The 12,490-nt window shown below is 35.8% G+C and overlaps 1 protein-coding gene across 1 annotated transcript in view; it reads right to left on the bottom strand.

The window, feature by feature from the left end:
- Positions 1–10,406, bottom strand: part of LOC115212802 (folylpolyglutamate synthase, mitochondrial) — a 28,060-nt gene extending 17,654 nt beyond the window's left edge. Inside the window, exons 1-2 of the mRNA XM_029781515.2 lie at positions 9,851–10,406; positions 286–387 (exon numbers count right to left, since the gene is read on the bottom strand). Coding sequence (XP_029637375.1) covers positions 286–387; positions 9,851–10,102 — 354 coding nt within the window. The 5' untranslated portion in view covers positions 10,103–10,406. The remainder of the gene's footprint in view (positions 1–285; positions 388–9,850) is intronic.
- Between the last annotated feature and the right edge of the window lie 2,084 nt (positions 10,407–12,490).

The raw sequence follows: 12,490 nt of genomic DNA, 5'->3' as shown, positions 1-12,490 counted from the left end.
AAGATGATTTGGAGGAGTGAAAATTCCATGTGAAATGCAGCAGATAGTGATGATATTTGAATGTTTACACTATAAGCTACATTGATTTGTATGCCATAAAATACAGTGACTCTAGATACACTGTGCCTAAAAAAGGAAGATGAAACAGTTACAACCAGATTACCATGATCATATGTTTGTGTGATGGAGGCTGATCTATGGCTAAATCTCAATAACAAGAATATCAATGAAATTATAAGCTGGGTATAAATTCAGTTTTATTGAAATAAAAATCAAGTGACTCACAGTTAAATTAATGTCAGTCAAACATGATCTGACAAAGTTCAATTTGGCTTCAGGATCTTGAGATTTATTAGCTTGCAAAAGGTTTAGCTTTACAATGGCATCCTATAAAAATGAAAATAAAAAATTTACATCAACAAATTTATGACAAGAAAAGAAAATGATATAGGAGACACATTGGTCCCTTTAACTTGTAGTTGTATAAATATGCAAATGTCTTCATAGAGCTTGAGGTGAGGGATTTTAAAAGCATTGCTCTGGTTTCATAGCATTTAGTAATGAGATAAAATTTTTGCCTTGATAAGACATGTATCCAAGATAACATTTTCAGAAAATCTCTTACATACAGTGAGTTCACAATGTTCAATAAAACAGGTATAGTTAACATTACCAGAATTAATTCAAATGACTTAATAATCAACCTTTAGTCCTGTGAAAAAATAACAAACAAAAATATTGGAGCCACATAATTGCAAAGAGAACATGCCAGCAATTTGTAAACAAAATATTTTCAGTCATATCTTGCTGCTATAGTAAGATAACATTTTTGTAACAAAGAAGCTAAAATAATGGACAATATGTTTTTTTAGAAAAGGAACATGTTATATTAAATACAATTACAGTAGCAATTAAAATAGAAGCCGCTTTTTCAAATATTTTATTACAACTATTGTATATATGCAATTATATACTAGTGACCATTTAGTTACGATTGTATAGTACAGTACTAAATTGAGTCCTTGACCTGGTTTTCACTCTTATTTTAGGTATAAATAATGTTAGAAGGTGATGAACATGCTTGTTTAACAAATTACAGTTGTCATAGCTGTCTAAGAATTCGTTTATATATTCAATATTCTGCCAAGGTCGACTTTGCCTTTCATCCTATCTGGGTCAATAAATTAAGTACCAGTTACATACTGGGGTCGATCTAATCGACTGGTCCTGCTCCCCCCACCACAAAAAAAAAAATTTCAGGCCTTGTGCCTAGAGTAGAAAAGAATATATTCAATATTCTAATAGAAATTTATTTTTACTCAAATATGTAACAAAAAAATTTCAAAAATTCAATTAGTTGGTCATTTATATTTTATATGAATGTAATAAACAAACCAGAAAGTGTGTATTAGGGAAAATAGCTATTTTCCAACTTATTTACTGAAGTACTGATAACAAACTTAGCTTGATGAGCTGTCCTCTAACAGCTGTTTTGTTCTTATCTAGTATTCAGTATATCAGCTTTTATATGGAAATTAAGACATTTCTACAATTAAAAAGATAGTTCACTTAAAGAAATAGACCAATGAAATATATTTAAAAACACACTATTTGGTAGTTACCTATTTGAATACTATTTTATTCAAACTTATTTATTCATGAATAAAAATATTTTGTTTGTTATTTTTTCACAGGACTAAAGGTTGATTATTAAGTCATTTGAATTAATTCTGGTAATGTTAATCATACCTGTTTTATTGAACATTGTGAACTCACTGTATGTAAGAGATTTTCTGAAAGGAATTCAGCCGCTTTGCCTCTGTGAGGCCCAACGTTCAAAAGATGTTCTCTACATGACACCAGCATGGGTGCACTTAGCTTGATGGGTCCTCTCAAGCACAGCACATCACCAAAGGTCTCAGTCACTAATCGTTGCCTCTGTGAGGCTCAAAGTTTGAAGATCATGCTTCACCTCACCCCATGTTTTCCTGGGTCTACCTCTACCACAGGTTCCTTCCACAGTCAGAGATCATCACTTCTTTACACAGCTATAAGTCACCAAAGGATGTCACCTTGAAACACTGTATATTTCTTCCCAAATCTGTCTCTGTCAAACTCTCAACTTGAATAGTTTGAAATATTTTCAAGAGAAAGTTTACGATTCTGGTTCTGGATAAAGAAGACTGGGAACAAATTTGGCAATTTTTGGCAAAATATGTACCCTTTTACCAAAAGTTAGTGAAATATTTAAAATGTTTACAGTTGGATAGATAGACAAATATAACAAAATAATTTGATAAAAAATGTGAATTTTTAATTATTTTCTGAGATTTTACAAAAACAACAAAAATATTTTTTAATTTCCAAATGCATCATATGACTATACCAACACAACCATCTGTCTTGCACACCACATCTGATTCCTCTTATGCCTGACTTTTCTCTCAAGATACTTACACTCTGTCGAACATTCACACTGACATTGCACATCCTGTGAAGCATACTGGTTTCATTTCTTTCAAGCCTATGTATGTTCTCAGCTGTCATAGCCCATTTTCACTACCATGCAGCATAGCTGTTTGCAAACAATCTGCCTTTCACTCTGAGACAGAGGCCCTTTGTTGCCAGCAAGGGTGGAAGCTCTCTGAACTTTGCCCAGCTTAATCTTATTCTGACAGCTATGCTCTCAGAGCATCCATCTCCGCTACTAACTTAGTCACCTAGATAACGGAAGCTATCTACTACCTCTAGCTTGCTCCCCTGGCAGTTGATGTTTTCCACATTGTCAGCATTTATTGTACCTGTCCACCTTCCACATTCAAAAGTTAGTTTCCCTGTTAAACTTCCTCTGATGTTGCTGTACCTTTTATGTGTCCAAAGCTTACACAAGGTGCATCTTATGGAGTTTCTACCTACACCTTTTCTACAGATTGAGCAGGGCCATTTACCTGAAGGGATTTGTGATTCGTCTGTCTTCCTACTTACTATGACTTTGGTTTTTGCTAAGTTAACTCTAAAGCCCTTTGATTCTAGACTTTGCTTCCATACCTGAAACTTCTTCTCTAGTTCAGGTAATGATTCAACTATAAGAGCAAGGTCATCAGCATAGAAGAGCTCCCAGGGGCAGCCTGTCTTGAAAATCTCTATTATTGCCTGGAGAACTATGACGAACAAAAGTGGGCTTGAGGACTGATCCTTAGTGAACTCCTACTTGTACTCTGAATTATTCGCTGTTCTCGTTGCCCACCCTCACCTTACTGGTAACATCCCTGCAGAAGGCTTGTACCAACCACTCATCTATCCCTAGTTTCCATATTGACCACCAGATAAGGGATTGAAAGACTCTGTCAAAAGCTTTCTCCAAGTCAACAAAAGCCAAGTACAGAGGTTTATCATTGGCTAGAATTTTCTCCTGAAGTTGCATTACCATAAATATAGCATCAGTGTTGCTTCTACTTGGCGTTTTGATCATTTGATGTGACTATGCTGGAGCATCACCTTCAAGGGTTTTAGTTGAAGAAATCAACCACAGGACTTATTTCTAAAGCGTACTACTTAGTCTATCAGGGTCTTTTGCTGAACCACAAAATTACAGGGATGTAAACATGCCAACATTAGTCGTCAAACGGTGATGGGGAACAAACATAGACACAAAGGCACATACACACACACATGTATACATATATATGATGGGCTTCTTTCAGTTTCTGTCTACCAAATTCACTCACATAGCTTTGGTTGGCACAAGGTTATAATAGAAGACATTTGCTCAAGATGCCACACAATGGGACTTAACCTGGAACTATGTGGCTGGTAAGCAAGCTTCTTACCACACAGCCATATATATACATATATATATATATATATATATAGTGAGAGTTTACGAAAAAAACAAAACATGAAGACAGGTGGTGTACAAAACAAACAGATGTATTAGTATAATGCTCAGGAATAGAAAAAGCCTTTTACATTTCGAGCCTACGCTCTTCCACAGAAAGGGACACAGAGAAAACAAGGAGAGAAAAAAATGTGTGTAGTGGCTAATGATATCATGGCGACTGATATATATATATACATACACACAGAGGGAAAGAGACAGACAGACAGAGAGATCATCATCATTATTTAACAAACATGTTTCATACCAGCATGGGTTGGACAGTTTGTTAGGGCTACAGCTGGGTGCCCTTTGCAAGCAAGGTAATATGGCCAGACATATTTTTTGTAGAGTCTTGGAAATGAATGACGTTCATTTACAACAATCACCCAATGTCAACATAAGGAGACACAAACATATGCACACTCTCTCACACTGACCCTGCCTAATATCTTGCTTTGATGTATCTTTGCAGCTGCTGTTGTTCTTTTGCTCTTAATCAACTCACATCATGTAGGCCGATGATCAAAACATTCCAGCCATGACTCTTCTGTCCATTTAGGGGTATCTAAGAATACCGAATCCATTGCATCCACAAGGTGTTGGAGAAAGTTCCAAGTGTAAAGTGCCCTGAAGGCACAGATCATACCTTGATCAATAGGCTGGATGAGGGAGGTGGTGTTGGCATGGAAGAACTTGACTTGAACTCCCTTGTGATACCAGCATTATCCATAACAAGCAACACCTTGAATTCCATGCAAACATTTTGGAGGCATTCCTTGGCTTGACTGATGAAGTATAAGTGGAACCAATCCAAAGTTAGACTTTTGGTAATCCAGGCTTTGAGGTTGTGCATCCAGTGGACAGGCAGCAGATTTTTATTCTTATTTTTGAAGGTTCTCGTGCTTGCAAACTTGTAGATAAGCCACATGTAATTAGCATCACCCTGTCCTTTTGTGCCGTAAATGCTGGGGCTCCGGCTTTGTCCTTCCAGAACAACCCAGTCTCGTCCATACTGAAAATTTGTTCCAGCTTGTATCCCTTGTCCTCGATGATCTACCTGAAGGTCTCGAGGTACTTTCCGGCAGTTTCTTTGTCGGCTGATGCTATCTCTCCATGCAGGGAAACACATTTTATTTTAAGAAGTTTCTGGAAACGGTCAAACCATCCCTTGCTGGTTTGAAAATCTTAGGGCTCCAGTGCTGTCAATGGTCTTGGTTGTTGTTCTTCAGTGCCTTCTGCTCCGTCTCCTCTGTCAAACTGCTAGTATAATTTTCACACTTTCTCATGGATGATGTTACCATTTAAGAGGCTGTTTTTCTTCTAGCAGTCACTGATCCACAATGCCAAGGCAGATTCCATCCTGATGAAGTGCTTATTTCTCACTATCGTTATCTTTTTGGCACTTTCACAGAAACTTACTGCTACAGTAGTCCTGATTGTCACCTCGTTCTTCTTTATGTAGCATATGGTGCTTTAATCAACAACATAATAGCAACCTACTGTAGCATAACTTTTACCTTCCTGGAGCATATCCAGCAGTTGTACCTTCTCGTGAAGTGTCATAATCTTTTTCTGGCACTTAGGTTCACTGCCAGAAGCCTTAGAAGGTGTAGGGCATCTTAGGGCTTTAATAACATGCTGCAAAAAACACAAAATATTGGAGACAACTAGCTACTGGATGCAGTTTTTCAAAAAAAAAAAACTTCCAAAAAAGTCTTCATTGCATCTAATATACACATACCACCAATGGGAGATTGAGCAGAGATTAAAAATAATCAGGGTTTTGAATTACCACTAGATACAGTAATCTATATTACAATAATAAGAGAGAGAGATGGACCAGCAAGTAATCTAATTTCAATGAGGCTATATTGGTTCATGCCAATATATGATCAAATGTAGCGATGATTTTTAAAAAAAGGGCTGGTAGTCGCTATACTAATTAACAAGTTTGATTGAAAGCAGGAATAAGAGATACAATATACAGTGTACTTGTATCTAAAAAATGCCATAAAATATTGCAGATGATATTTATGATCCTGCAAATATGTAGTGGTTTCCATGAACAATTATTAGTTCCACGAATAACTGGGACCGCAAATGCCGAACCATGAATAAGCGGGGGTACACTATATATACTTTAGAATGTGTGCAACCTATACTACATCAGATGCCATGAAATAGTTAACATACTTCCTAGGCTATATAATGAAATGGAAACAAAGATTAGCTTTTTGATGGCATCCTGTAAAAATAAAAAAGATATTCATAAACAGGCCCATGGAATTAGGTTTATGGAGAGAAGAGAAAAAATTATACAAGAGACACATTTAGTCCTTATAACTAAATGTAATGGTATAAGTTTGTAAATGTCTTTAAAGTTCTTGTGGGGGTGGGGGGGATTTAAAAGTCAGTGCTTCGCTCTGGTTTCACAGCATTAAGTTGACTGAGAGATAAATCTCTGCCTTGATAAGGTATGTATTGGGTTGGTGCATAATTATAGCAGCTTTTTTAAAAATAAATTTTTTCAACAATAACAACATGTAACAAAAATATCTTTAAATGATTATTCCGGAGCATATTCACCATCTACTTCAATTACTGCTGCCCATTTGCTTGGCAGACGGTCAGACCGTCATTTAAAGATGTTTTTGTTGAATAAAATTTGTTGAAAACAAGCCGCAATAATTATATAATAATAAAAAATAATAATAATGCACCAACCAAATATCTTGGGTAACATTTTCTGAGAATCTCCTATCTATTGTGGGCTCACAATATTCAATAAAATAAATATGGAGAATCGGGAGCCACCGAGGGTATTATGTAATTGCTTTGCCGACTAAAAAAAGAAATCCTCCCATGTTAATAAAGGAAGGACAAAAGGGGCACCATGCCCTTGTAAACACTGTCTGAAAATAAGACGAGATGCTCATGGCCAGAACCCTCGAATCAGATTTGATCCGGAGTTTAACAACAACCTAGAGGAACATTAAATCAGAGGCGTGGTTAGCTGGGTCAGCTGGCATGGGCCGAGTCTCTCTAATAGAATCAAAGGGGTAACTCTTTGGTAAAGTGAAAAGTTACTTATTCTTTTTAGAAATAGTTAAAATTTTATATTCTGTAGTTGTTTGTAAGTATATCATATCCATTGTATGTACATGTTTGTCCCCGTTACTCATAAATAAATTTCATATATTTAGCACTGATTATTTAAGTACTTAATTTACGTACAACGAAGCTAATAAACTAGTTTTGCGCGGACCTACGTAAAACTAACACAAATGTTTAATATAAATCGTTTTATAATTCATATTATTTCATACGAAACTTAGTCAAAGGTGAATTATATACCTATTATTATGTAATAAATTATTGATTACTTAGTAATTAAGCATTTTTAAAATCAATTAATACTGTTGCATTATCGCAGGTGACGTGTTAGGATTTGCGCGCTTCACATTCAAAACAATATTAACTTCATATAAACACTCCATTAACTATTGTTCAGGTATTCCAGCCGTGACAATTCCAACTTTGGTAAATTTTCAGATTAACTGAAATTTTACCCCGTTTTACCCAATGTGAACCCAAGAGTACATTATTCAACATCTGTTTTTAAGACGATAGGGTTGGATTTGACGGGGATTTGATAGCTATTTCTAGCAGGTTGAGCGCCTGAATAGAAACTCATTGACTGACGGTCAAGTGTTTTCATTCGTTCGTTCAATGAAATAAACTTTAATTCGCTCCGAGACTATAGCTGCAGTGAGATGTCGTTGGAGAATTTTTTTTTTTTAAGTAACAATAAGTGTTTCAAAATCCGTTTAATGTTTTAATGATCTCTTTCAAAAAGTAATTATGAAGGATTATAATCAGAAATATAGACAAATAATGATCTCACTTAACAGGTTAGTGATAGACGTGAAGATGTGCCATGTTTTGTCTTCCCCGAAGGGTGGTAGCATAAACTTTGCTTTCTTTCTCCGGTTAATTTCTTCTCAATTCATATCAATAACTTTTTTCTATTTATATTTTCCGAATAATAATTAATTGTATTAAGTAATTCTAAAGTTTGTATTGAATAGTAATTTGGATAAGTTTTATAAATCATCTTAATCGGAAACGGATAGTAAGGGTTAATATAAATACGACGGACTTCTGCTTAGTCTTCGTCCGCTAATTTCTACACACAAGATATTCTTTTCTGCTCTAGGCACAAGGCCCAAAATTTTGGGGGAGGGGCCAGTCAATTAGATAGACCTCAGTACACAACTGGTACTTCATTTATCGACCCCGAAAGGATGAAAGGCAAAGTCGACCGCGGCGGAATTTGAATTCAGAAAGTAAAGACAGACAAAATACCGCAAAGCATTTCACCCGGGGTGCTAACGTTTTTGTCAGCTCGCCGCCTTCCCACATACAAGATATTAACTCGTGGCTACAGCAGGAGACATCAGTTCAAGAACAACGTGCGTGCAAAGCTAGCTTTTTAATTATGGAATAGGAGCGTTAAGCAAGTGATAAGTGGAATTGCAATGTTTTTATCAGTCCGAATATGCTTCATGCACGTTCGAACTGGGTGAACAAGCTACTCACTGCGCTTTGTCACGGAGAATATATCTCACTTGTTGACAAATGGTGATGTACACCTGTGCATCATGAATATTCGGACTGATAATAACATTGCTAGCTTTTTAAGTCTACGGTTATGTCTGCGCCCCGCTCAGCGAGCAGACCAATGAACAATTGTGAGGTATTTACCCCAAGATTACACTATCTAATGTGATGCGGGTGATTTGGCTTCTATTTCGAGAAAGGAAAAGGAAAAAAACGGCAGAATTCTGCTGTACGCACGGCATATAACCCCTCATAACCTATTTCATTTTTTTATAATTTTCAGAAAACATTTGTGAATTTATGTTCTAGACACGGGAAATCATACGAATATGCAAAAAAAAATGTGTGATTAAAGTAGGTATTTAGTTGTTATTTTCAGTACATCTCACGACCATCTCATACTGTCCTCGTTTGTTTGTTACCCGGACGTATTGATGTTTTTCAATATCTTTCTCCCTATGAACATATTTAATGCTCTATTGCTGGGATTTAAGCCAAAAATTCGGACTGTCCGCATTTGAAACTGTGAGTTAAAAAAGGTTCAAAAAAGTTTTTTTTTAAGCGTTGTCGTATGAATTTCCGTGTGTAGAACACAAATTTGCAAAAAAAATTCTGAAAATTCCAAAAAAATTAAAAAGTTACGCTGGGGTTATATGCCGAGAGTAAAGCAGAATTTCGCCGAAAAAACATGCTAGTGGAGAAGGAAACATGAAAGAGATAACAACAAAAACAGTATGATAAGGTTCCGAACTCTACATGGTACGAAAACAAAGAAAATAAAACTTCTGCAAATCGAGCAAATCTTATACTCCCCTAAAAGTATTAGAATGTGATTACTGTTTAAATTTTAAGGAATAAAATTACATTTTACAATAACTACCTCTAACATTGCAAGGGGGCCCCATGTAGTCGTTAAACCTGCTTAAAATAGCACCAAATATCTTTTAAACTATGCCCCACCGTCTTAAAAGTGAACGACACAGTGGACAATGTAGTATTAGATAAACAAAAGTCGATCAAGGTTGGCCTGAGGCCAATCAACAGCTCTACCAGTTTGTTTTAAGCTATAGGCATACTGGTCAGTTGTTGATGTGCCTGTGGTTGTATAAGGACCCAAAAACCATAATAAATGATAAAGTACCACATGCATGATACTTGAAGAAAAAAGATGGGTGGCCATCACTGGAATGTTTTTGATCATGTCTGCTGAATTATGGTCAACCTGAGTTCAGACAACAACGTCATTATATGTCATAGATCTACATTACATAATTAACTAGTCAAACCTCTCATTTCTACTGTTTACAACAATAACATTCACATCGACATAAATACAGTGTCGTTACTCACTTCATATGTTTTTCTGTAATTTGATCCAATTTCTTTAGAAGAATCGTGTTCCATGGAGTGTGTTTTTAAACTGAATAATCGGACTGACATGGTTGTGCAAATCCTCTGGCGGCAATACAAACAAGTAGAGGATGTTGACAACGTGATCAACAGATGACACCAATATTTCTTTTGTTTTACTGGGGCAGTCTTCCAAAATTTGAATGCCGATTGGCCAGCCAAGTTAATTATATGACGAGAAATTTGCTGCATTGAAATAATGCTTAAATATTTCTTTTATTAGTTGGTATCGAAGCGAGTTGGGTTTCACATTGGGAGATGACATGAGACTGATAAAGTTACAAGTATAGGACCACGTGTAACAGCCAACAAGTTGAAGTTTGAATTATATCGTCGAATCGCTGCACTTATTTTGTCCATATTTGAATGCTAACCCAATTAACAACAAAGTTGATTTTAAAAACGAATATGGAGATTTCAGTTCATAGTAACTCTGGCTGGAAAATACGTTAGATGCGAAAAGAAATAAAAATAGCAGACTATGTATTTAACCGGTGTATCATTAATTAAGTTCCCTAGAAAATTTGTGGACCGGGAGTTGTCGACTTAAAATCGTGTTTAGTTATTTGGAACTTCTGTGAGTAAATAGGTTCATTTATTTATTCGTTTATTTACCTATACGTATGCTTAATAATTCACCAGTATTTTGCTTAACTTAAACAAGTAAAATAGGAACTGGGAATTGAAGCTGCCTGGCGGACTTTATCAGCTTTTCCTTTATGGCTTTATTTAGTTAGGAGGGAGGGACTGTACTGATGACCAACGTCGACCTTTTGGAACTGATCAGATTGATGCGTTTTGGTGTTCTGCTTGAACAGTCGCAAATCAATTCCAGAGCGACGGTAACGTTCTCAGAAGGAGTTTGGGTGAAGGTGAGATGCGAGTTGCTGGTTTTGCTGCTGTGGTGATTGAAAGAATAGAAAGGAAAGCACTTGTAGGAAAAGGTTGGGATGTGTTGGCCGTGTTTCGTTTTATGATCACAAAGTGAAATTAAAGTGATCTAGAACTTTATAGAAAGCAATTCCCATTATATGAAAGGGGGTGATTGAAAGCAAATAGTAGACATTACTTGATATAGCTGTATAACGATATAGTCTAAATGATTTATTAGGAAATGCCCAAGTGATTGTTTATAAATGATGATTTTTTTTTCCTGTAATGTGAGAGAGATCAGACAATACATTGAAATTTCCAATATTTATGAGCCACCAAAAAACTACATTGTTGTTTGACATGCCAGAAATAGTAACCAAATCTCTATCAAATTATCCACCATCTTAAATAAAGACACCATCGTTACTAATTCTATTTATAAAACTTGTTGAATTCTTCACTATTTTGTATTGTTCATTTGTACTGTTTGAACACTGAGGTTGATGTAATCACTGTACCACCTTGCTGGTCTTCTGCCAAAATGTGAAACTATTATTTCTGTTAATTGTTTCAATAATAGAGAACTTTTAATGGGTATATTATATTGTTAAGGATACACCACAAAAATAGAAGTACTTTATAATAGGGTGGAATACTTTATAACAACATACTTTTAATAAAAGGAGCATTCTTTTTAAGATTACTAGTAGTTTAATCAGTTACATTTTTATCACTATTATTGCTATGTTGCATGACCAACTGGGCAAGCTAGCTGACATCTGGTCCTGATATAGAGTATTCTCTCTCTCTTTCTGGGTAAGATATATATGCGTGAGTGTGTGTAAGTGTGTGTGTATGTATGTATGTATGTGTGTGTGTGTGTATATATATATATATATATATATATACATACATTTTGTCATCATCGGTTTATATCCTTTTTCCATGCTGGCGTGGGCTGAACAGTTTGACAAGAGTAGGCAAGTTGGATCTTTTCAGTTTGAACGGCAGTTTTTAACATAATTTCTAGGTAATTAAAAAATTTTAAACTTCGTATACTGGTAGAATGTGTTTATAAAACAGCTTTTTCTCTTGGCTTTATTGAGAAAATTCTATTGTTTGTAAGATATTTGTTGGGCTTTTTTCTTCAATTTTTGCAATTTCAACCAATCAATGACGTGTATTGAGGTAAAAAAACATTCTGTGCCATATGAATATGTCCCTTGTTTAAGAAACAGATTGGGTTTATTTACATTTGTGAAGTAAAAGAGATACCCTTCCCCCCACCCTTAACCGTAACCCTAACTAACTCTAACCCTAAAACAGATTGAAATGCAATACTAGGGTCATAATTATGGGTGACAATTTCATATGACACTGCTAGAAAAAACTGCCGTTCAAACCGAAAAGATCCGGCAAGTTAAAAGACTGTGCAAGCTCAACTGTCCTGTCAGCTTTGGCTTGGTTTTTACCCTGCATACCCTTCCTAATGTCAACCTCTTTACAGTGTGTACTGGGTGCTTTTATGAAGCAGGTTTGGAGATACACCAGGACTTACCCACAGGGAACAGTGGGTAGACGTATATATGTATACTTGACTGGCACTCCGTCAGTTATGGTGTTGAGTGTTCCAGTTGACCCGATCAACAGAACAGCCTGATCATGCAATTTATATGCAAGTGGATGAGCACTCCACAGAACATGCAT

Source organism: Octopus sinensis, linkage group LG1 (genome assembly GCF_006345805.1).
Source record: "Octopus sinensis linkage group LG1, ASM634580v1, whole genome shotgun sequence".
Classification (NCBI taxonomy): Eukaryota; Metazoa; Mollusca; class Cephalopoda; order Octopoda; family Octopodidae; genus Octopus; species Octopus sinensis.
The sequence above is the reverse complement of the archived record's forward strand: the minus strand, read 5'-3'. Positions and strand labels throughout refer to the sequence as shown.